The 25,398-nt window shown below is 45.2% G+C and overlaps 1 protein-coding gene across 1 annotated transcript; it reads right to left on the bottom strand.

The window, feature by feature from the left end:
* Positions 1–2,591: 2,591 nt before the first annotated feature.
* TGM7 (transglutaminase 7) lies at positions 2,592–24,523 on the bottom strand. Its single transcript, XM_044231338.1, has 13 exons — positions 24,514–24,523; positions 15,872–16,054; positions 15,185–15,430; positions 14,472–14,590; positions 12,038–12,166; positions 11,775–11,952; positions 9,142–9,280; positions 7,573–7,676; positions 6,961–7,203; positions 5,496–5,822; positions 4,950–5,110; positions 2,996–3,129; positions 2,592–2,751 (listed from the first exon to the last, which is right to left on the bottom strand). The coding sequence occupies exons 1-13, from the start codon at positions 24,521–24,523 to the stop codon at positions 2,592–2,594; spliced, it is 2,133 nt and encodes a 710-aa protein (XP_044087273.1).
* Positions 24,524–25,398: the final 875 nt, after the last annotated feature.

Here is a 25,398-nt window from a genome sequence, read left to right as displayed (position 1 = left end):
CCAGCTGAAGTAGGGAAATGAAGCCAGACAGACTTGCCTACACACAGAAAACACTACAGAGTACAGTTTTTTAAGCCAATTTTTGGATGAGGAGATTGGAAAGTATTTGAAAGGAAGACTATGAAGATAGAAGTGGCTAACCATCCCCTCCCATCGAAGGCCCTTGAGGGCCCAGTAGGAAGCCTGTCCACTGTTCCCCCTCCAGGGACACAAGTAACACAGCCAGGAAGCTCTGCACTCCCAGACCAACCTGACAGGAAGAGGAATGACTAAACAAAGGAGGAGGAGGCACTTGGCAGGCAGAACAAGGTTTCAGATTTCCGCAGGAGCCAGCCCAGGTTCTAGGTCTCCCTCAGTGGGTGGGACCCAGATGCAGCACAGCAGTGACAAAGCAGTGACAGAGCCCCACAGAAATGCCGTTGGAACTCAGTGGGGATGGGTGCAGTGGGCACACAGGGTGGAACTTGCAAAAGCAAAATAAATTTTTTTAAAAGATTTTATTTATTTATTTGAGAGAGAGACAGTGAGAGAGAGCATGAGTGAGGAGAAGGGCAGAGAGAGAAGCAGACTCCCCGTGGAGCTGGGAGCCCGATGCGGGACTCGATCCTGGGACTCCGAGATCATGACCTGAGCCGAAGGCAATTGTCCAACCAACTGAACCACCCAGGCGTCCTGCAAAATAAATTTTTAAAAAAGAGAGAGGAGGAGGGGAGAGCGTGGGGAGAGGTGCCAAGTGAACCTGCAAAGCCACTAAGCAGGTGAGGAGTGGCAAGGATGAAGGGACCATGCCTGAAAACCTCCAGGAGGAGGATCTCGTTTTCTGTGTTTCTAAAGTTTTCAAATCTTCCATGATGGAAATATGCCAGTTTATAATAACTGTTTTTTATTTTTGACTGAGAAATAATTGGCGTATAATATTGTGTAAGTTTAAGGTATATGACATGTTGATCTGATACATTTATATGTCTAATATTATTACTACAGTAGTGTTACTAACACGCCCATTACGTCACAGAGTTATTTCTTTTTTGTGGTAAGAACATTTAAGATCGGGTCTCTTGTTAACTTTGAGTATATAATACACTATTGTTAACTACAATCACAATGCCATTAGAGCTCCAGAATTTATTCATCTACCAACTGGAAGTTCTTTGACTAACATCTCCCCAGTTCCCTCCCCCTAGCCCCTGGTAACCACCAATCTACTCTCTGTTTCTAGGAGTTCAGCTTTTTTAGACTCCGAATATAAGTGATATGTATTTGTCATTCCATGTCTGATTTATCTGTCACTTAGCATAAGTGAAAGTCCATTCATTTTGGAGCAAATGGAAGGATTTCCTTTCTTTTTCATGACTGAATAATATGTGTGTGTGTGTGTGTGTGTGTGTGCGTGCGCGCACGCGCTAGTGTGCGTGAGATACATCTTTGTCCATTCATTCACTGACAGAATGGGTTCACTTGGGTTGTTTCCATATCTTGGCTATTGTCAATAACACTGCAATAAACATGGGGGTGAAAATATCTCCTCAAGATAGCGATTTTATTTCCTTCAGGTAAATACCAAACATGGGATTGCTGAATCCTAGGGTAGTTCTATATTTCATTTTTGAGGAACCTCCATACTGTTTTCCACAATGGCTGCACCAGTTTGCCTTCCCACCAACAGTGCATGAGGGTTCCTTTTTCTCCATATCCTCGACAACACTTGTTATCTCTTATCTTTTGATGATAGCCATGTAATGATAACCTTGAAAAGCATAAGGAATGTGTGTGGGGCGGGGCGGGGAGGGGCGAAACGGAGAACGGAGAGATATACCACAAACTGTTAGCAGAGATTTCTTCTGGGACAGGTAGCTGTTTGTGATTTTTTCTTTTGTTTCTTTTCACTTTTCTGCTCTTTCCCAATTATCTAGACTGAGTACAGATGGTTTTGCATGAGCCCAGCCCAGCCATTCCCATGCTCTCAGCAGAGAAGTCCTGCTAGATAGCTCTGGCCTGTGCCCCTGGACCGTCCCAGGCCACTACCTCCCTCCTGCCTCTGCCTGCAGGCTTGCTAAAACAATTTAAATGGAGAGACCTGGGAACTTTGATTCCAGAGAAGCTGACTTAGAGAGGAACATATTAGGCTTATTTTGTGATTGGGGAATCTTAAAGCAGGAGAAGGAAGACAGGAAGAGTAGGGAGGGCCCAGCCAGCGGAGCTGGCAGCCAGGCCGGAGGACCACCCAGTAGCAATAAGGAGCTTGTTATTGGAGAAGAAAGAACACAGGTGATAAATAAAGACTTCTTCATTGTCTTTTCCCAGGATGCACAGCGGTTCCAACAGAGTTTTATTCACCCCCAGGCAGACCCGGAAGAGGACAGAGAAGGAACAAAGATAACATTACAGAGAAGGAACAAAGAGAACATTAAACCTTCAGGAGTAGAAAACACCAAGGTGAGGCTGTGAGGAAGGGCATCAGGAGGAGGAGGGGAGGGGCTGGGGGCGGGCAGATGAAGTTGGGCGAAAGAGGAGGGGTGGAGCTCAGGGAGGGGCTGGGCAGTTGGGAGGGTAGGGGTTGGGGGGCGAGGGTAAGGGTTGGGAAGGAGGGCTCAAGAAGCCCTGGAGGCAGCCACAAAGATGTCCCTGTAGCCCTTGATCTCCTTGATCTCTTTGCTGCTAATAAGGACTTGCAGCTGGCGGCGCCCAGTTTTGATGGGGTAGAGGTCCACTTGAATTTGGATGGTATGTCCAGCCACCAGCGTCCCAATGCTGAAAGTCAAAGAACCTGTTAAAGCTTTAAGTAACTGGGGGGGATTGAGGGGGGGGGGAGGGTGATTCGGTTTCCCTCTTGGTGGGTAAGCACCTCCCATGCCTCAGTACCACCAAGCTCAACCTTCCCCAAGGAGGGTGGGCGAACGGGGGTGAGTAGGCACCAACCAGGAGATGAAGGACCATCCTGTGACCCCACAAGGTGCCGCTTGTCAGAGACCAGCATGAGACAAATGGTACATACTTCTTGGATATCTGCCCATCGATGAGGCCACTTCCCTCTAGGACCATGGTGCAGTTACTCAGAGCCACTGTCAGGGTATTGGTGAGTGTGATGTGGACCCTCAGTGCCTTGCCCACCTCAGCCCTTCTAGACACCTGTGTGGAGAGAAGGTGGGGATATTGTGGTCAGCTGGCCTGATTTCTGTACTCCAGCTCAGTCACCGACTCCACCATCCCACTGTTGACCACCAGGGACTGCTTTTCAAGTGGTAACACTGCTGCAGGGTGAGAAGAATATGAGCTCAGAGTATTCAAGGTTAACACATATCCTGACCTGTCTTAGAAGGTCACAATGCTTCAGGAAGCCACCATCGTCTGGGAACTGGCACCACATAGAAATCTATTTCCCTCCCCACCATCTGGTTCAGGATGGCAATTTGATTTTGACCTAAGGGCCAGCTCCAATCTGTTAATCATGGCCGATAGAAATGGTGTGTTGGAAAGACTCCTGAGGATAAATCCAGAGTCAGATAGAGTTGTGATCGATTAGTAGTGTCTGACACAGGAAGGGGGTAAGGAAGTGGTATCCTATGTGCCATCTATATGCTATCAGCAATATCATTCCAAGGCCAAGGTCACATGATATAGCAGAGCCAGGACCTGACCCAGATGTCCCAGGCTGTGAACAGGATCTTTTCTCTGACATTAGAAACACTCTGAGTTTTCCCAGGTGTGTTCTGTGCATCCCATGGGAATCTGTCATAGGGCAGCAAAGCCTTGGCCTGTGAGTGGGAGGCAGGGATTCTATCCTACTCACTCCTAGAACTGGTGCCTAGCTCAGCTCCTGCCAAGTGGTGGATATTTGATAAATGAATGTTGAACTAAGATGAATTCTGACCACCCAGATCATACTTGGGACACGTTCTGGCTCAAAAGAGAATTAAAAAAAAAAAAAAAAAGAAAAAAAAAACCAAGGAAAAACAAGAACACATCCTGACTTCTCTAAAATTCAAATGGAAGAAACAAACCCTTTGTACTCTAATGAGGGCAGCAAAGTAAAACAGGTAAAAATGTCTTTGGCTTCTTTCCTAGTGGTACAGATAATCCTTAGGTCCCTTACCGGTGGGGACCAATTAATAGTCTCCTCAGCATCCCATGTGTTTGCACTGGATCTTGTTGGGAACCAGGGCTCTGGGTAACAGGCAGGGCGCTCACCTCAGCACCACACTTTGTCTGCACTGCCCACTGTCTGCCACATCATGGTCTGACCACCTGACAGCAGGGCCAGGTGGCTTAAGAAGTGGAACCACTCAATTCTTGCTCTGGGTGGGGGTGGAGCATGCTGCTAACAGATCCAGCAGGGGCAAAGCCAGCCTGGGACTAGGCAGAGGGCAAGTCCTTCAGAATGGGGTGTGGGGCTGGGGAAAGGAGGCTTCAGGGGAAGAAAAACCCTGGTAAGGGGAGATGGGGGAACATTTCTGCTTCTATTGACCTTTCTTCTACCTGTGTTCCTTCCTCATGTAATTACTTGCCAGCCACATGATCTTCGAGCTCAAAGTCTGAGCCTCACCTTTCATTTGTTTTCCCTCTTCCCTGTCATACTTATTAACATCTGCAGTTAGCTTTGGAATTTGACTTGTGTTTTTTCTCAAATCCAACTCCTCAACTCCATCTCCTATCCATGCCTCACCTGTCTGTCTGCCTCTGCCAAGCTTTTTCCTTGCTTAAAATGCCTCTATCTCCATCTCATTTCTCTGTACAGTGTTTTCCTGTGTAGCCCCCACAAAATATCACTCCTCTGAGAAGCCTTTCACCCTGCCCTGCACTTTGCAGGGTACGAGGTAACATCATACTGGGCTTTAATCATGTATTTGGTGTCTGAGGCAAGGACTATGTTCTGTTCACTGCTGGAGCCCAAGCCCTGGATTGAGTGAGTCAGAGGGCCCCCAGGCTCCATCTCTGTCCAGACACCTTACCTCAATAGACAAGTGAGGAGGCTCCAGAGAGATGTCTTTTAGGACCAGCATGGACCTCCCTGTATCCTCCACCTTGGCAATGCCAGACACCCGGATCAGTTTCTCATCTGTCAGCTTGTTTCTGTAATTGTCGTAGGGTAGCAAGAGCGGCAACTGTATCTCTAAGCACAGACAAAAGACACCTTGAGGAGTCTGGAAAGAGAGAGAGGAGAGAGAGAGAGTATGTGTATGTGTGAGAGAGAACATGTGTGTGAGTCTGTATGTGTGTGAAAGTATGTTTGTGTGCATGTGTCTAAGAGAGATTCAGAGCACTTACCCTCTACCCACCACCCCCAGAGGTCACTGTTGTGTCTCCCCTGGCAGGATGGTGTCAGGGTACAGCACATAACATGCAACGTCCTGCCACCAACAGCTTCACTGTCTGCCATGTGGGTGTGTTGGGGTGCGGGGATCTCCATGGAATCTGGCTGAACCATACCCAGCTTCATTCATGACCCCAAGGTTCCCATCCTTCTTGGCAACTTCCCAGGCCTATTTCATACTCACCCTTCCCAAAATCCAGGTTCAAGTGCACTGTTTGCCTCCAGAGAGGCTCCCGGGTTCCACCCTGGTGCAACAGGGCCTGGGCGCTGAAGCGCACCGCCAGGCTGATGGATCCCCGGGAGTGGACTCTGTCTGGCACCCTCCAGGCACGCAGTGTCAGCATCAGGTCCTGGCCCCACTCGGGGGTCCTGGCCAGGTGAAGCTGCAGCTGTGCAGGCTGGTCCTCAGGGCCCCCAGAGCCCAGCAGATCTAGGAAAGGGGAAGAGGCCCTTCTTGGGGCCAGCATTTTCCGGGAAGCTTTCATGAACACAGATCGCTCCTCAGGGGATCCTGGCCAAAAGAAGAGCCAGTGAGGAGAGACCGAGAGACCAGGGGCCTCCTTTGGGAAGCTAGCCACCCCCAAAACTCTCAGCCCCAGCCATGTGAACAGCTGCAGCAGGAGACAGGACAGCATCATGGCTGAGAACATGGGGATTGCCAGTGCTCGGTGCTGGGTTCAAGTCCTTGCTCAGGCACAGTCCCTTAATCTCTGGGTGCTCAGTCCTTTCATCTATAACCCAAGTATAGCTCCTTGCCTTCTAGAGTGGCCAAAATGGTGAGTTACGTGAGTTGCTGAACATAGGCACCCGGCATGGTTCTTTGTCAGTATTGCCGCTGTCATCAAAGCCAGAGACCTCTTCCCCTGCCAGCATCCTCACTTCTAAAATACATGCTCATGTCTTCTAAATGGATCTTCATCTCTTGCTCCTGGGGGCTACTCAACATTCAGGCTGAACCCCACTTCACCCCAAACTGTGGACTACTCTCTATAGTAGCTGCTATGCACCAGAGGCACTGCTCCAAGTGCTTTCTGTGTATCCACTCTCCTGCCCTCACAACAGCCCTTGAAGGTGCCATTAACCCATTTTATAGATGAGGAAGTGGAGGCACCGTGATGGTAAGAACTAGGCTAGGCTTACACAGCAGGGCCTTGGTTGGTACTCAGGGTGTCTGACTCCCCCTGGCCTTCTTTGCAGGGACATCTACTCCCTTCCACAAGCCAGGCATCCTTTGCTTCCTTAAGCATCCACCCCCCCTACTGTCATGACTTAACGAGATCATGATATGACCCTGGGACAGAGTTTCAAGTAAAATAAAGGACATTCAATTTGAATTTCAGATATACAATAAATAATTTTCAGTTTAGATATATTGCATACTATATTTGGAACACACTTATACTAATAAAATATTTGCTTATTTGAATTTATCTGGGATTCAGATTTACCTAGATACCCTCTACTTTTATTTGCTCAATCTAGCAACTCTAGGGCCACATGGCCAGGGTCCAGGAAAGCCCCTGGGAGTTCGCCAGGAGGAGGAGGTGATCAGGCGGGGGTTTTAACAGGAGCATGCCATCCTCACCGGGAGGCATGCAAAGGAGATTATACCCACCCCCCACCTTCTGAATCCCTAGGGCCCCAAGCACCTTCTGGATACTTGTAGGAGCTGGTAATGTTCTGGCGCTGATCTGACCCTACCATCTTGGTGCTGATTTCCTTCCCGATGGAGCTGGTGTTATGGACCAGGATTTCCTGGGCCTGGCCATTCCCAAAGAGCCAAATAACTTCATCAGCATTCACCTCGGCATACACAAATGGGGTGTCATAGGGCAGGTGGACCTCCCCTTCCCTGATGGCCTTCACAGAGGCAGGGCCGCAGCAGAACAGCCCTGTGGAGGGAACAGAAGTTGAGGACAGCTGCCAGCTGCCAGCATGTGGACTGGGGTAGCTGTTGAGGGGTAGGGCGGCAGGGGCAGGCAGGGAGATGGGATGGAGAAGACCCACATCCACAGAGTGCTCTCAGATTCCCACAAATGCACCCAATCCTCACAGCCACCCTGTGAAGTGGCAGTTATCATCATCTTCCCTACTTTACAGGTGAGGAAGCAACTGAGAGGTCCGGTTACTCCTCTAGGTCACCCAGCTGAAGGCGACAAAGTAAGAAAAATACTGCTCCTTTCTGGCCTCCTGCTCATGTGGTCAGTGCCCGACCAGCCTCCGCACAGAGCCCAGACCCTTCCACAGGGCCCCTCACTCACCGCTGCTGGTTTGCTGGGGAGTGGGGTCCAGAACCTGCCAACCATTGTATCCTGGAGGGAGATCTTTCCGGATCATCCAGCACTCATTCCAGACGTGGAAATTCCTACAGAAGAGAGGAAGAAGATGAGGATTTATTTCAGAAGATTTGCCAGGTATTGGACACTATACTGAATCCTGTAGTTTATATCGGTTTTTTAATTAAAGTGTAGCTGACATACAATATTGTATTAGTTTCAGGTGTACAACATAGCGATTTAACATTTATATCGGTTATGAAGCGATCACCATGAAAAATCTAGCTACCATCTGGCACTGCACAAAGCTATTATGTTTTAATTATATTCACGCCCCCCCTTTTTTTACTTATTTAGAAGTCATTTCAAACTTACAGTAAAGTTGCAAGTGTAGTTCAAAAAATATTCATCTACCCAATTCATCTATCATTAACATTTTGCCTATTTGCTTTTTCATTCACTTTGTTTCAGTATGGATGTGAAGATGATGAACACATTTTTCCCCTTTGTTTTCTACTTCGGTGTGTACTTTCTTAGAGATCTTCTTCTACATAATCATGTACAGTTGTCAACCTCATACATTTACTGCTGATACAATACTTTTATCTAAATTACTGTCTATATTTCAGTTTTGTCAATTGACCTAGTGATGCCCTTTATGACATTCATTTCTGCCTGGTCCAGAATCACACGCATCTAGTTGGGCAAGGCCCTTTGTTTGCTTGGATCTGGAGGGGCTCCTCAGCCTTTGTTGTATTACACTGACATTTGGAATATAGTGTTTATTTATTTGCCAGAGTGATCCTCATTTTGAGCTTGTCTGATGTTTCCTCAGGATTATATTCAGATTGTGCATTCATACACAGAATTCGACATAATTCTGTGATCCCACCTTCCCAGATACACCACTGCTGACTGAACGGGGGATGATTCATCCTCTAGGAGCTCAGAGAGGGAGAGGCTCCTAGGATAGCCACTAGTTCTCATACAACTCAAAGATCATACCTGGAAACTAGCTGGAAAGGAAAACCGGAAAATCAGATCTGAAGTAGAGCAGAGGAAATAGGAGCCAGGGGAAGAGATGAGAGATACAGAAATGAAGGGATGCACAGAGGTACACACGCACGTACACATGCACGCTCACATGCGTGCAATGAGAGTGGGGTAGGTAGAGGAAGAAGCAGGAGAGACTGAGGAAGTAGGCAAAGACAGCAAGTCCAGGCCCAAGAAGGCAAGCAGAGAATGGCACAGACGGAATGGCTCAAAGAAGGAGGAGTAAGAGGCATGCAGGTTTTGAGATCAGTATTCACAGACCACACATCTATTCATTAAGATTGGGCTCTGGAATGTTACCCCATAGTCTTCTGTCTCTGAAATGAGTGTGATGTGATGACCTAATTAGCCAGAACAGTCTCCTAGGTGGCGGGATTACCCTCTGGGCACCAGCCACAAAGGGAAGGGTGATACTGCCTCAAGACCAGAGAGCAGTGTGTCAGAGTTTCCCTGCCCGTACTGAGATGGAGCAGAGATCTGTTTGAGACTGTGTCCCCTTACCATATTTTGTCTCGCTTCCGAGTTGGCAGCATCTCTGCATTTTGGTCATAGTAGGTGTCAATGGTTAAGTTCCCATCCATGTTGTGTGCAGAACGAAAATTGGAAACCACACGGGTTGGAACACCTAAACATCTCATTACTAAAAAGGAAAGCGTGGAGAATCACTGAGTCCATTTCAAGTAGAATCTTTGGTTTCCCAGGCATCCTTTCTAAGTTTTAAGCTGGAGGACAGAAAGAAGGCCAAGATTCTTGCAGATCCATACCTGTAACTTCTTTATTCTCAGGGCACTGCACCCAGGCCCAGAACCCTGCTGCCTACCTGACCCATCAAAGGTCTCCATCCCACTAGGAGAAAGAAATCATGTGAAGGTAACTTAAAACAACAATAAGCAACTCAGTTTATCATTTAGGGCTTTTTTTAATTCAGCAGCTTTCCACATTAAAAACAGAGAACGTGAAATATTTGCTAATTCAAAAGAAAATAAGAAATTTTAGGCCTTATGTTGTGGCCAGTTTTAGGAGAAAAGCTGTGTTACCATCAGTAGGTGACTTAACTTCTCTGGCTCTTAGTCTCCTTGTGTGTAACAAAATAAGGAATTGGACCAGCTGATTTACTGAAATACAGGGTTTGGAGGAGGTAAGAAAGAAATCAGAGAAAGGATAGAAGGGCAATATAGACTTAACAGGTTAAATGGAAAACCTCAGGGACAAAGGGAACTTGCATGTAGAGGCAACAATGATCTTTGACAAGGCAACAGCACCCTCTTGTGGCTTCTCAGGATAGTACAATAAAGCCTTTTTATTTTCTGTATTATTATTTTTTTATTATGTTATGTTAGTCACCATACAGTACATCATTAGTTTTTGATGTAGTGTTCCATGAGTCATTGTATGCATAAAACGCCCTGTGCTCCATGCAGTACGTGCCCTCCTTAATACCCAGCACCGTGTTAACCCATCCCCCCACCCCCTCCCCTCTGAAACTCTGTTTCCTGTAGTCCACAGTCTCTCATGGTTTGTCTCCCCCTTTGATTCTCCCCCTTTATTTTTCCCTTCCTTCTCCTAATGTCCTCTATAAAGGCTTTTTAAAGCTGAATTAAAATTTCATGTTAAGTGGTTAAGATCTACTCATTCAAAGCAGATACACACATACACACGAGCGCACACACACACACACACACACACACACACACACATCTGCCCAGGGCCAAATAAAATCAAGAGCCCGATGTGCCTTTGGGACATAGGGCCCCACCTCAGCCAGCAAGACAAAGAGTTTAGATGAGGAGTTTAGGCAGAGGTTTCCTCTACCTCTCCCTTGTTCAGAAGGAGCAGAGGGTGCTTCTTGAGGCTGCTGGGAGGATAATAAGTAAGAAAAGTAAGAGAACTATTGAGATTGATCAATGTTTTGATTGATTCAAGACCCCAAAGGGAGCCAGTCACCTGTTCACAAGTCACTTGCTTACGCCCAGCACAGCTTCTGGGCCTGTCACCCTTTGCAAGGGGTGACAGCTAAACCAGGGCTGCAAGTGGTCAGAGGCTGTCTGATGGGAACAGCGGTCCCCTCACTCAGTGGCCCCAGGGCTCTAGGGCCTGGGAGCAAGGAGAGGCTTCAACGTGGAGTAAGGATGCAGACCTAGATCTCATCCTCTCATCCCAGTATCTAAGGATCCAAGCCCTCCTCCATGACACCTGCCTACCCAGGGACTTCTCAGCCCAGGCATGTGGCCATACTAAATTCAGATGCTGTGCTGAGCATTTTTCGGGGAAAATGGGAAAATGGAAGAGCAAAATGAGGTCACTTGATTTGGTCACTTGATTTGAACATCTCCTCTGTCAGTGCCCGAACCTAACTGCCAAGCTATGCTCTCCCTGTCAGGAAAATTTAGAACTTTGTCTTTGGCCTCTGTCTCTGTCTTCCCTGATCTATGTTCCCTCCAACTGAGAGCCAGTCCATTCATTCAGCAAACATTGACTGAGCCCCACAATGTAACAGGTACACTCTTCCTTGCATAGGGGAAGACAGGAAGGCACCTCAATATTCTGTCTTTCCCTCACCTTCATAGATAATCCAATCAACGCCTTTGCACTAAATTATAACAAATGATCATGCATAAAACGTCAATGCTTCATGCAGGTATTTGGCCAAGTAGCAAACCTCCAATTGTAACTCCTCAAGAATCTCTCCGAAAAGTATTTGGTAGCTACCAGCTCTGCCCACAGGTGAGACCAGGCTTTCCCAGACCGTCTGCTTGCACCTCAAGCTTCCCCCAGCCTGTCCCTGATTCCAGGCTCCCCTGGAGCTGAGAAGCCTGACTGTGGTAGAAGGGAGCTGCCTTTGCCTCCACTTTGAGACCACAAGCTTCTCTCTCCAGGTGACCATTTTAATAGTCCATCTGCCATCCAGGAGTCTGCCGAATGATTGCAACAGGTCAGCCTCCCTCCTAGGCAAACATGCAAGACTCCTCAGTCTATGCTGGTTCAGGATCACATGAACATCATTCCTTAGCTGGGGGGCTACCAACAAGCCACAGTTAACTTATGTGAAAATGGAGATCCTCAGAGCCCAACCTCAAAGGGTTATCACGAAAATTAAATGAATGACCCTGCATCCCCATCTCCCCACCACTCACCTGTGCACATTACAGCTGCAAAGACCCAGCACTGCCCATACTTCACAGGCTGCCTGCCCCTGGCTGACCACTGCCGCAGGATGGCTACGCTGCCATTCCATTCCAGCGGGCTGACCCCCCTGGAGTAGTCCTCTCCCCAGTTCCCCTGCAGCACACCGCTGTCATCATTGCTGTTGATCTGCAAAGGCCAGACAGGTGCGTTTCTGCAGTGCCCCAGGGAAGCTCAGCTCATCCCCAGACAGAGGCGGGAGAGCAGTCCTTACCATGGCGCTCACCACCCTGCAGATGTACACTGGGTCGTTCCGCTGAGAGTAGTCTTTGGACGGGTTCTCTAAGAAGTACAGGCTCTTGTTCAAGATCTCAAAGCAGATATCTATGATGTCCTCTTCAAACTTCCAAGTGATTTCAAGGGAGAGAAAAGAGAAGATATAAATGTCCATTATCCTGAAACATCAAGTCAGTGACAGATTTTTATGGATGGGGCATATGTGCTGGGGTTGGGGGTTAAATACTAGACAAAACCCTGCCTTCAAAGAGCTTACAAATCAAATTGGGAATGTATGAGATAAAGAATTCTGAAAAATGAACTGTGTGGCTCTGATGGAAAAATGCAAACAGAATTTGGAGGTGAGAGATCCCTATTGACCAAGAGATCGGAGAAGGCCATTGGGGCCAGGGGGCTTTGAAGGACTTTTTTTTACAGTATCATACAATATTACAGCAATAAAATAATGCCTATTCCTTTGTACATCCAGCTCAAGCAGCTAGTCAAAAATATTTTCCAAGATTGTAAGCCTCTGGGGGCTTTTCAAGGTAACCAAAGTGACGCCTCCTGAAGCGCCAGGGCTCTTGGTGAATAAATAGTTTCGAAGGTGCAGTCAGACAGCCCAGAGAAGGCTCGACCCAGAGCAAGCCGTCCGGATGCTCCCCCAGTGTCTGGTCCATGAATACGACAGGTGTCCTGCCTGATGCTCGGCTCCACCTGGGAAAGCCCGGGGCTACGGGCCTGCGGCGGGCAGGACAGCTGCAGCAGGTCCTCGGCTCGCCCCACTGTCCCACCCCTTCTACACCTGGACCCGCAGTTCCCACAACCAGTGCCCTGCTTCCTGAGCCCGCGGGGCAGCCTAACTCTAGGCTGGGGGTTCAGGATTGGCCTCTAAAAGTAGCAGCAACAAAAGCTGAGGCCAGCAGGCTCGCCCATTCCACCCTGTGCACTCCATGCCGCCCTTGGCTCAGCCAGGAAGTCTGTGGGCATCAGCTGGGGAACTGCCTTTTCACACTACCGGAGCAGGGATGTGCTCCCCCGAGCAGGGTAGAGATGTTCCCTAAGGTCTTTGAGTCTGATTTCAAGGACAGGGTTTAGAGGTTCTTGTTTCTGGAGGACATGAGGGAGTAAGAAAGATCAGATGGTTAAAAACAGGATCAGCCATGAAAGGAGAGGAGGCAGAGTGTGGGGATCCTGGAAATCAGGTAGAGGAGTTCAGCTGAAGGTGGGAGCCCAGGAGAAGCCAGTGTAAGCTCACGACATAGGTTTATAACATGTAAAGCAACACATGCTGCAACCCTTTTGGCTGCCAGATGCACTGGTATTTGTTTCAGTTTCAAAAAATTACACAAGTTGTCACAGAGGGAGAACAGCGCAAGGCCTGCTGTTCTCTCCCCACTACCTTCCTGGTGAGTATGGAGGGGGCTGAGATGTCAGTGGGAGGGAGGCAAAAAGTACATCAGTCATGGCTGGTGGTTGGGAGTGGGAAAGTTGCCCAGAGCCAAAGGTCCCACCCTTTCTATACTGACTGGATATTGGATATTATTAAAGAAATTGCTGTTCATTTCTTTAGTTATGATAATGTATTGTTCAGTTTTTCAAAAAGAGTCATCATCTTTTAGAGCTGTAAACAGAAGTATTACTGGACTGAATGATACAGTATCTACAATTTTCTTCCAAAAATTCCAGTGATGAGTTGGGAGGGACGGGGACAGCATAGACCAGGGATGGGCAGACTTTTTCTGTGAAGGACCAGATAGTAAGTACTTTAGGTTTTGCAGGCTGTGGGGTCTCTGTCTCAGCTACTCAACTCTGCCTCTGTAACATTAACACAGCCATAGATGATACGTAAATGAATGAGTGTGGCTGTGTTCCCATGAAATGTTATTTATGGATACCAAAGTTTGAACTTCATATAATTTTCACATCAAAAAATTTTTTGGTTCTTTTTCAACAATTTAAAAATATGAAAATCATTCTAAACTCAGGGACCATATAAAACCAGTCAGTGGACTCTAGTTTGCAAACCCCTGGTGTAGATGGAATTAGGTTCACCATAAATTGCTCACTTTTGAACTTGAGAGATAGGTTAATTTTAGTAGCCTGTCTATTTGGATTATGTTTGTAGTTTTTTTATATAAAATATTAAAAACTTTAGAGGCACCTGGCTGGCTCATTCAGTGGAGCATGCCACTTTTGATCTCTGGGTTGTAAGTTTGAGCCCCATGTTGGGTGTAGAGGTTACTTAAAAAAATCTTGAAACAAAAAACAAAACCTTGAAAGATATCTCCCCTTCCTCCCTTGCCCTCTCTTACTGGATGGGAAATCAGCAGGTGCCACACACCCTGACTTTTGTTAGTGGCCCTTTGTGAGCTAAAAGAGAACCAGCTTCCAGAGACCCGCCGCAGGCCCACTTTCCGTGACAGGGTTACCTGCCCATAGTTCCAGGGCCAGGCGGTGATGAATCTTTCATGACCCTTGTAAACAAAGCCATAGTCCATCATGATATACTCCTGTAGCAGTATTTCACTTGGCAGGTAGACATCGTCCTCTGAGTGGTTAAGGAGTAGAGGGGGCAAAAAACAAAAAGAAATTAAGAGATAAGACAGCAATGACAGCGTCCTGCTGGGTAACAGGGGAACAAACATGTTGATGGCAAGAGAAATCAAGACTGGACCCTTTAAAAATCTACTTTGCTTTTCTAGAGGCCAGTGATAGAATCAGTCCCTTTAAAACATAATCATTTTCTTTTGCTGATGGTAAAAGTGGAAAGCTTCTTGTAGAGATCTGGAAAATACAGATGATGGAAAGAAGATAATGAAAATCACTCAGTCCTCCCACTCAGAGATACCCACCGTTGCAATTGGTGAATCCCAGCCATTCTTTCTCTCCACTTATACAATTAAGGTCCTACTGTGTTCCATTTCCTAATCTGTTTCACTTAACCTCACACCATGAACATTTTCATCATGCCATTCAATTTTTTGGGGTTTTGTTTTGTTTTTTGGTAAAGATGGTTTTTAGTGAGCACATGGTAATATATGGCATAGATAGTTGACTTGTATCTTCTGGGTTTTCTCAGAAGAACCTCACTGAGCATTCCCAGTGTTTCGGGTTAGCATTACCCCCTGTGAGCAAGTCGTACCTGCATTCCAAGGGTTAAAAAGCAGGATGAAAGTCCCCAGTGGGTGAACCACACTGTGACTCTGACCCTGGGAGATCTCTAGCTTCAGAGTGTAGGGACCAATGACTGCGTTGGCTGGCGTGAAAAGGGAGACTAAGAGCGAGTTGGTGTCAATGGTGAAGTCAAAGGCGCTCCAGACATTTCCTTTTCGAGCCTGGGTGAGAGAGAAGGTGGCTCGGGTTCCCAGCAACTCCTTGGGCGCCGGTCCTGTGTGGGAGAGAATGACCCCAGAGTGAGGTTTTAAAATCTATGTGACGTGATTCTAGGAAGACTGAGAGGACCCTCACCTCCTTGCTAATCTTTTTGGCTTAAGGCTTTTATTGCCACTGGGTGTCTTTGGGCAAGCCACTCATGACCTGTGGGCCTCAGTATTTTATCTGCAAAATGGGATCATAATACTACCCACCTGAAACTCTCATCATGGGGATTAAATGAAATAATATGTATGAAGCTTGAGCATAGCACCTGTTGCATATGGAAAAACCAGCTATTACTATTACAACTGCAGTTTGCTGAGTTGGCCAAATCTTTCCTTAACATCACTTACAGTGCCCTGGGGATCCCAAGAAAGGAGAGAGGAGGGAGCACTCAGAACGGAGAGGTGGGAGCCCTATAGGTGAGTTTTGCCTTGGGGTCAGGTGAACTCACCAGTCTCGGCCACAAAGGTGAGATAGTCTGTCCCAAAGTGAAAGGGTCGGTTGAAATGTAGTTGGAGCCCAAAGGACTGGCCCCGTCGCACAATGAGCCGCCTCAGGCCCATCTCCTGGGTGTGATGCTCTTTGTTGTTCCTCGAGCTTTGCAGATCCACAGACCTGAGCTCCAAGGCTGCCACTGGAAGGGGGCAAGGAGGAGACCAGTCACTACCCAGTTGTGGCTCCCTGACTCTGTCTTAGGTAGGATTCCATCCAGACCTTCCAGAAGGCCAGACCTTCTGCCACTCTGCCTCCTAGTTTCACAGCCTAGCCTCGGAGGGCAATGTAGCAGTATCTGACCCTGGAGTGGGAAGACTGATCCTAGTGACCTCTGCCCCTGGACTCCCTTAAGAATTAGGGCCCCAGGAAGAGAAATGTTTCTACAGCACTAAAAGTTCACCCTTGAAGGGCCACCGCGTACTATTAACCACTTTTGTTGACAGTCTTTCCAGAAGTTACTCTGTTGTCCTACTGATAGAAGAAAGAGCATATTAGAATTTTGTACGAATTAAGTCAGTGAGTTGACTGGAGGCTGGGACCTCACCTACGGTCTTTAAGATCCTGGGTGGATGGCTTATTTCTCACCTGTCAGCCACATTCCATGTGTATGAGGGCACTGACTCTTCCCAGGATGCTCCTGTAGGTGTACACCTAATATACAGATTAAAGACTCTCATAGCTCCATGGGCCAGAGTTGTGGGCTCTCACCACCTCAGCTGTGAGACTTCGAGCAAATCACTTATGTCCCTAGACATCAGTGTCCTCCACTGAGAAACGGAGACTGTGGTAGTCCCACCCCATAGGGTTCACATGGGCGTTGAGTGAGGATTCACATGGAAAGACCTTATTGTAGTGGCAGGTAGAGAGTCAGCCCTCAGTAATCCCTCATTGCTCTTAGTGCTAGGAATAACGCAGCCTCAGACTGCATTTGCTTTGTTATTTCTGCTGGTGGTATTTATTGCACTTACCATAAATGAAAATCTGTTAAGCCTTTATTCCTAATAGCATATCAGTTTATCTCAGTGGTTCTCCACTGGAGAAATTCTGTCCCCTGGGGGAAATTTAGCAATATCTGGAGGCATTTTTGGTGGTCACAACTGGGATAGAGCCCAAGGATGCTGCCAAACAGCATCCTAGAGGAAAAACAAATGTCGGCACCTACTTGGTTTTTGTGCCATTCACATTTTGAACTTCCACATATATTCTTTTTTAAAGAAAGTATTTTATTGACTTATTTATTTATGTGAGAGAGAGCGAGCAACAGGGTAAGGGGCAGAGGTAGAAGCAGATTTCCCTCTGAGCAGGGAGCCTGATGCCGGGCTCAATGCAGACTCCGTCCAAGGACTCCAGGATCAGGACCTGAGCTGAAGGTAGACACTTAACTGACTGAACCACTCAGGTGCCCCCAAACTTCCACATATATTCTTTATGTTTTTACTAAATGAGTTCACTTTGCTAGTTTCAGCTCATCTTTCCCACCTGGCTAGATTTCTTGAATTCCAGTTCTTTCACTCAAACACCATCCGAGGATTGCCTAAACTGTTCTCCAGCTCTTTTTCCAGCCACTGGCAATAAGATGGTTCTAAACATTAGGGCTTAAGTCAGAAGCCAATGGAGTCATGTTAGAGCTTTCTTCCAGGTTAATGCTGAGCTATTAGGAAATACTCTTTAAGTATAGTTGTTCAACTACCTGTGACTACATCTAATACTTCACATGAGGAAAGTGGATTAGGTATTTAAGTATGTTTTTCAGGAGGGCGCCTGGGTGGCTCAGTCAGTTAAGCCATCTGCCTTTGTTTCAGGCCATGATCCCTGATCCTGGAAACAAGCCCGTCCCTCATTGGGCTCTCTTCTCAGCTGGGAGCCTCCTTCTCCTTCTCCCTCTGCCCCTTCCCCTATTTGTGATTCTAGCTCATTCTCTCTGCCAAATAAATAAATAAAATCTTTTAAAAATGTCTTTCACAGTCTAAAGCAAATCAAATTTAATATTTACATCTTTCCCACAAATTTGTTAAACTTTTGGCTAAAAACACTGTTCTTGTTGATCCCTTGATCCCCCTTCTTGTAACCTTCTTTCCTTGAGGTAGATTCAAAGCTGAATTAGTGAATCAAATAATACAAAGTTTTTAACTTCTTGATGTAACTTAGGCACTTAAATAATTATATTATTAGAACCAGAAAAGTCAGGGCAAGATCTAAGACAGCTGCTTTTGGGTACTTAATAGCATTTTTTTAAAAAGTCAAGTCCAATCCATTAGTAGTTAGAAAATAAATTCAGAGAAATGTGACCAGTATTTTTTAAAATAGAAAATATCACAATGTATCACACATAAGGAGAGCAAGTGTAATTTTATGTGTAACTGGGTCATGATGTGAACTGTGGGTCATATTCAAAAATTTGAAAACTGGCCTAGATACTGGTGGAAACGGATTGCATCTTCTCTGTTCCTGAGGGGTCTGGTGTATTCATACCAGGAACTGCAAGACCTCTGAAGGAAGCTTCTCCACCCCATGTATAGAGCCCAGTAGCCATTCCACCCTGAAAGATCAGATTCCCAAAGAAGGCAGTGAACAGCACCTAGGAGTGCTTATATCACTTCCACAGAAAGGAACAGGACTGGGGGCAGCCTTTTCCTGGCTGCTGTTCACAGCTGGAAACATAGTTCCTAAGGGCAGCCAAGTCAATTCTCCCTTTACCCAGGCTGGATCTTGGTTTGGGAAGGAAAGGGGAAGAGGAAGAAAAAAGATGTCTTCCTCTCCATGCCTGAGGTTACAGTGCACAGAGAAAACTCATTCTCCTTTGGAGACTTGGGTTTTCTTTTTATTCCACTTAATAGCACTATGTATTTGGCTCACTAAAGTGCATTTCCTGTCAGGGAGATAGTGACTTCAGAGAACAAAAGAGAGGTCCTTCAAGGGAGTAGGAAAAGAAAACCAAAAGGCTCAAGAAGAGGTTCAACAAAGCAGGAAATCAAGCAGAAGCAATTAGTAAAAACATGTCAGCACCCATAAGGCCTTCTTGACTTGGTCATAGGCGCACGACGTGATTCCTGGTGGTTGACTAATATGAAGACAAGGAATGATCAAAATATACCCCCATGTATTATTAGTCTTAAAAATTTGGGGGGGGGTGGACATTTAAACAGCCATCTGTCTGTGATGAGTTCTGAGGTGAATGCTTAAGCTCCTGCTGTTTGAGACCAAAGCCTGAGGCAGCCTTGCTCTCGAGAGTGGATCCATCTTTGCCCTTGGGTCTTAGCTCAGAGGTAACCACTACACTGAGGCTTTCTTTGGCCACTGAATATGATGCCTCAACACTCACCCTATTGCTTGCCATCACAAAACCCTCCTTATTCTCTGCTATTCATAATATCTAGAATTAGTTCCTCAGAAGCAGAGACCTTGGCTGTCTTCTCATACCTGGATCCCCCATGCCTAGGATGGAGCATGGTTCTTAATTGCTGTCAATGGTAGCTAATGCTCACTGACTACCTACTACATGCCAGGCACCATCAGAAGTAATTTTATTAATCTGAAACCATTTCTGTTCTTTCAACCACCCTGTGATGGAGGTGTTAATATTGTTCCCCACATGCAGAGAGGTATAGGGAAGAGCTGGGATTCAAACCCGTGTGGCTAGTTCCAGAGCCTTCCCTCTTAACCTTCACAGTCTCCTGCCTTCCTTGGTGGGTTCTCTAGGATGTTTGCTGCAGCAGTATGTGCAGCGTGGATAAAGTACAAGGAGAATAGCCCTACAGGAGGGCATTGGGACTATAGGGGAAGAAGAGAGAAGCCCACGATGGCAGCAGGTCTAACATGAGTGGGTGCTTGACTCCAGGCCAAGATGCTGCTGTTCGATTCAGTAGTAATGGGTACACCTATCCATGGTGGGAGGATAAAATGGTACAACTTTCTGAGGGCAATTTATCCGTATTTATTACCAAAGAAAAGAAAGTCTTAAAACATAAATACATTTGAGCCATAAATTCCTCTTTCGGAAATTTTTCCTAAGAAAAATCATAATTTGTGTATAAAAATGTAAGCAATGAGGATCTTCAGTTCAACCCAAATATCCTACAGTAAGAGCTGGATACGTAAACTTTATTCCTCTCATCTCAATGTAACCAACAGAAAGAACAAAGAATCTGAGGAAATAATTCATGAGGCATGAAGAAGCAACATAAAAAGACTCAAACCCGGTATGGTAAGAGGTGGCACTATGGGAAATTCCTCTTTCCTTTGAGTTTTTTGGTATTGTCCAAGCTTTTGCTTTGAACATGTATTCCTTTTGTATTTAGGGTAAAGTGTTACTTTGGCTAGAGGCAGGTTTTTAAACAGGAGTGACCCCATCAGAGCTGTAGGTCAGGATTAATCTGGCTATGGTATGTAGCCCAGACGGAGGGGAAAAGTCTGGGATGGGAGGGTCAGTGAGACTCTGTCCTAATAACCCAGATAAAAGGTTAAGACTATCTAAACAAAGGTGTTGGCAAGAAGAAAGGAGGGACCGCCTGGTGTGTGTGAGGGACTGGTGAGGGACTGGCGCCCACGGGCATGTGACAGGCTAGTAAACACTTGTGGAAATACCTAACTTCCAGGGCTTCCTTAAGCTAGTTTGGATGAAGACTGGGGCAGGTTAAAAGCATGCACAATGTCCTAAGCAACGTCCTAGGCAGTCAGGCTACCGGTGAAAGACTGGAAAGCTCCAGAGATAACCAAGGGTAGATTACCCTAGGCACAGCCAGCAATGAGATCTGGCACCAACCACCGAACAGCAGGTGCACTTGGTCCTTCTCCTTCTCCTGCCTTTGTCCCTGCATTCAGTCTAGCTCCTCTGTCAGTATCTTTCTTCTCCTTTCCCCCTTCTTGTTATTATGATAAGTTTAGTGCTTTCTTAAATACTCCCTTCCTTGTCATTGCTTCCCTTTTAAAAAATGTGAAAGGGTATGGCTTTGTGAGAGCTCTCGAAGATTCCTAAGGGATGAGATTACTGCAGAGTGTTTCTGTGTCTCTTAAAGTGTGCAAGAAGAAAAATGTCATATTAGCTAAAGGTTCAAGTCCGGGTTTCTTTGTCAAGCATTCAAAGCTCTCCCCAATGTGGTGCCAACATATCTATCCAAACTTATCTCCCAGTAGCCCATAAATGAACTCTGCCTCATTCATGTTGTGTCTTCTAAATAGATCATGCTTGGCTGGCTCTACCTCTGGATGGTCCCTTCCCCAATCCCTACATCCCCACGGTCTCCATTCTTCCAGCAAAATTCAGCATCCATCTTTTCCATGAAATCCTACCCAAGCATTTAGGAACATGGAGATTTCTTAACACCTGTAACAATAGTTTTATATCTGGGTAATATTTCTTGAGTGTTTTTAAGCCCCGGGCTTTATATTTATTATCTTCTTCTACCCTTACAACTACCCAAAAAGATATTATTAACTCCATATTATAGGTGAGCTGACAGACCAGCAGTGAGCTTAAGTAACTTGCCAAGTGTCAACTACCTAGTAAGTGGGAAAATTGTCATTCAAACCTAGACAGCTTGACTTTAAAGCCTACCTAGCTTTTCACATTTGGCTTGTGGTTCTTGTCTGGAGGTTTTCACCTTTTTTTTTTTTCCTCCCATGTAAGTGAATATTGTGCTTTATTCAAATGAGAGTGTAATGAATAGACCTAAGAGGAGCTGTTCTGGTGGAAGAGTGGGGAGCTCCTCTGCAGAGCCCTAGGGGTCTAAAGAACACAATGAAAATCATAGATTCTTCCCAACCTCCTCATCTGAAAACGCCAGGTGGTCAGGTCAGAATCAATTCCAGAGCCCACCTGGTGTCCCTCTCTTCTTCTCTGGAATTTCTCAGACTCTGAACCATTTATTTGTCAGTTAATCATGTACTACTAAGCTGTTTCTTTGAAACACTATTTCCCTTTAATGATATCTACAGGATTAACTGTAGTACGTAATTGTTTATAACTAGTACTCAGCAATTCAAATAGCTGCTAGCAGGAGCAAAGTGTCCCTAGGATGGCTATACAGTTTAAATTTTTAGGCCTAATGCAGCAAATGTAATAAAGGACATATATCCATAATGTAGAAAAGTTGCTATAAATATTAAGAAGCCTTGCTGTAATCAGAGAAATGCAGACTAAAACAATAATGAGATCCTATTTTTGATCCATTTAAACTATTTAAAAGATTTTTAAAAAATCTTTTTATTTTATTTTTTAAATCTTTTTAAAAAATATTTTTATTTTTGGGGGCGCCTGGGTGGCTCAGTGGGTTAAGCCTCTGCTTTCGGCTCAGGTCATGGTCCCAGGGTCCTGGGATCAAGCCCCGCATCGGGCTCTCTGCTCAGCAGGGAGCCTGCTTCCTCCTCTCCCTCTGCCTGCCTCTCTGCCTACTTGTGATCTTTGTCTATCAAATAAATAAATAAAAATATTTTTAAAAAATATTTTTATTTTTTAAATTAAATTAAAATAAATTTAAATTTTATTTAAATAAAATTAAATTTAAAAATATTTTTAAAAATATTTAAACTGTTTAAAATAGCATATTCTGTGAATATGCTATAAATGGAAGTGTACTGTTTCATACATTGATGGTGTTAGTATAAATTCATACAGATGTTTTAGAGGAAATCAATTGATATTGAAGAGGAACAGAATATGCCAACCCAAAATATGCCACTTTGACATAAAGATTATTTTGAGCTGAAGGCGCTTGAGAAGCAGATACAAGAAAAGGTCTCGGCACTTCCCCTATTTGCCTAAAAGCAGGACTCACATTTACAAAGGTGTCCCTCCTCGACTCTACCCTTCTCTACCAGGTAGCGTAGAAGTCCATCACCAGAGACAGCTCTAGACCCTCATCACCCAGATATGGCACCAGAGGAAATCTATATAACAAACTATTAACTGGCTCTTCTCTTCTATTCGTTTCCCCCTAAATTTACCTTCCTACAATTTTCTGCCCTAGGTACTCCAAGTCCTTCTCCTTTGTCTTGTCACGTCTTTAAAAATGTCTTGTTCTCTTGTTGAGATGCTTACAAGCCCAAGTTCTAATCATCTCTTTGAGTTACTCATCACTAAGTGCTCCCATGTGTGTGCAAAGTACATGTTAATACACTCCGGTTTGTTTTCTGTTTCTTTTATCAGTCTATTTATTGGTCCCCAGCCAATGAACTTGACTGGGTAGCAGGAAAAATAGTGAAGTTTTCCCTCTTCTACAATATCCATTAAAAACTTAGTGGATATTGTCTTTGAGCTAACAATTCTTTTAGAAATCTTTCATATAAAAAAGACTTTCCACACATATGCAAAGTTTTATCAGGAGGGATGTTCATTGCAGCATTATTCATAAGAGCAAAATACTGGAAACAATCTAAATGCCCATGAAAAAGGCATAGTAACAAATAAAACAATTTTTATTAATAAATTTAATTAATAAATTTATTAAACTATTTATATGCCCAGAATGGAAAATTATATATACTTCACTTAAATTTTTTGATAGATAAGTATGCAGTGGCATGCAAAGATTTCTAAGATATATGATTAAGATTTTAAAAAAACAAGTCAACAGATAATATGTATCACATAATTCCATTGTTTAAAATGAAAAATTCTATAACATCTATGATTATCTGGAAACAGTTAAACACATTGTTAACAGTTCTCTCCCATGAGGAAGGAGGAGGATTTAGAGTACATACATATGTGAAGGGGGACTTGGCATTTTTTATCCTAAAACGTGAACTTTTTACTTTTTATAACAAACATATTTTGTGTGTGTGTTTTACTTGCTTAATTAAAGTATGGCTTAAAAAAAGATAATATAACATTTAGGCTTAGGTTGAGGATACCCGAGGGGAAAAATTACCCTAGACTTTGGCAAAAAAACACCCTAGAATCTAGTGTACAAAGAGATGTCTTGAGACTTCTCTATTCAACTATGACTTGTGGTATAATACCATGTATATCACTAATCTCTAGTAGTTTCTGTGATACATAAATTTGGACACAATTTTAAGAAATACAGAATCCATGTTTAGTGTCCTCTCCCAGCAGGCCTTGTGTGCCTGCCAGGCTGGAGTGTTCTTTACATTCCTAGCAGCAGAGGTTCTGAGGGGACCCAAAAAAGAGCCTGAGTTCAGAGAGCAGAAGCAGCACTCTCTAAGGGGAGCTCAGAGTCAGAGGAGAAGCTGGGCCACGAAAAAGGTCTAGGATCTAAGAGGTGGTCTTCCCACAGCTGCAGGGTTAGCCAAAGAAATGGCTTCCCAAGTACCAAGGACATCTGGTGGGAAAGGTCAAGATTCTTAAGGGCTTCCTCAGACTTCTCAAGGCCATTCCAGTCACAAGATGTCAAAGCAAAGTTTGCTCACAGCTTTAAGGTTAAGCTGAATCCATTCATAAGAAAAGTAATGGTTGTGCCCCAATGATTTATATCTTCCGAATGAAAGTGGGGCAATGGGGGGAAGGAGCCAGATTACAAAATGAACTATCACCATTAATGTAAGTTCTCCTGTCTCTTCTGTTCACCCCCCACCCTCCCCAAACACCTCCCCTCTCTTAATTCAGCACCTCAGAAAAGTCAGATTCCCGGTACTCACTCTGGTCCATCTCCCTCCTTCTTCTGTCAGCCAAGGCCCTTCAGCTAATCAGTATTAAGATTCCAGACCTAATTGTGTCTTTGAGCATTTACAGTCATCCTCCTAGAACCTTTTCTCGCATCCTGAGTTGGTTGGGTGGGGCTGCCATTTCCTCCTCCTCCTAGGACTCCTCCTGCTCTTAATTTCCCCACTGTTCCGGATGCATCTTTGCATAAGGAAAGAAGTTTCTGTCCTAAGCCTTTTAAAAAATTGCTGAGGGATTTGTTTCTGTGGCCTCCTTTTTAAGCTGAGAAGACTCAAGTGATATGGAAGGCAAAGCGTGATTTGATCTGTCCCTTTGCACCTATGTCACTTTGCTTGGGACCCACTTCACTCTAAGCCAGCTCAGTCTGGTGTCAGGCACTGCCAGATAGTCAGTGTCCAGATGGAGACGAGTAAGGAGCAGAGCTGCCCTCAAGAAGGTCATTCACCAGTGGTCATGAAAACAGATTTGAACAGCCCATTAGGACCTGGAGACCTTTGCATCTTGAAAAACGAAGTATGTTGACACGGTGAATTATTATGTCATTGATTAAATATGAAGTTGATAGGGGCATGTGAGTGGCTCAGTCAGTTGAACATTCAACTCTTGCTTTTGGCTCAGGTCATGATCTCAGGGTCATGAGATTAAGTCCCACATCTGGCTTGGTACTCAGTAGAGGGTCTGCTTGAGATTCCCTTCCTCTCCCTCTGTCTCTTCTTTTGCCACCCCCCAACCCTGGCTTCTGCATGCTCTCTCTCTCTCTAAAATAAATAAATAATTTTTTTAAAAAAAAGAAGTTAGTAAAAGTTTCCAATGACAAGGGGAAATGCCTATAAATAGTGTTAACTAAGGTGTGGGGGGGA

Source organism: Neovison vison, chromosome 13 (genome assembly GCF_020171115.1).
Source record: "Neovison vison isolate M4711 chromosome 13, ASM_NN_V1, whole genome shotgun sequence".
NCBI lineage: Eukaryota > Metazoa > Chordata > Mammalia > Carnivora > Mustelidae > Neogale > Neogale vison.
The sequence above is the reverse complement of the archived record's forward strand: the minus strand, read 5'-3'. Positions and strand labels throughout refer to the sequence as shown.

What these genes read in the sequence shown, in the direction of transcription:
- TGM7 (XM_044231338.1), bottom strand. An exon ending in CGGAAGCGAGACAAAATATG is followed by an intron (nt 7,677 to 9,141) that starts GTAAGGGGACAC and finishes TCTCTTCTGTAG; the next exon opens with GAATTTCCACGTCTGGAATG. An exon ending in GAACCTGGATTTTGGGAAGG is followed by an intron (nt 5,111 to 5,495) that starts GTGAGTATGAAA and finishes GTCTGTGCTTAG; the next exon opens with AGATACAGTTGCCGCTCTTG.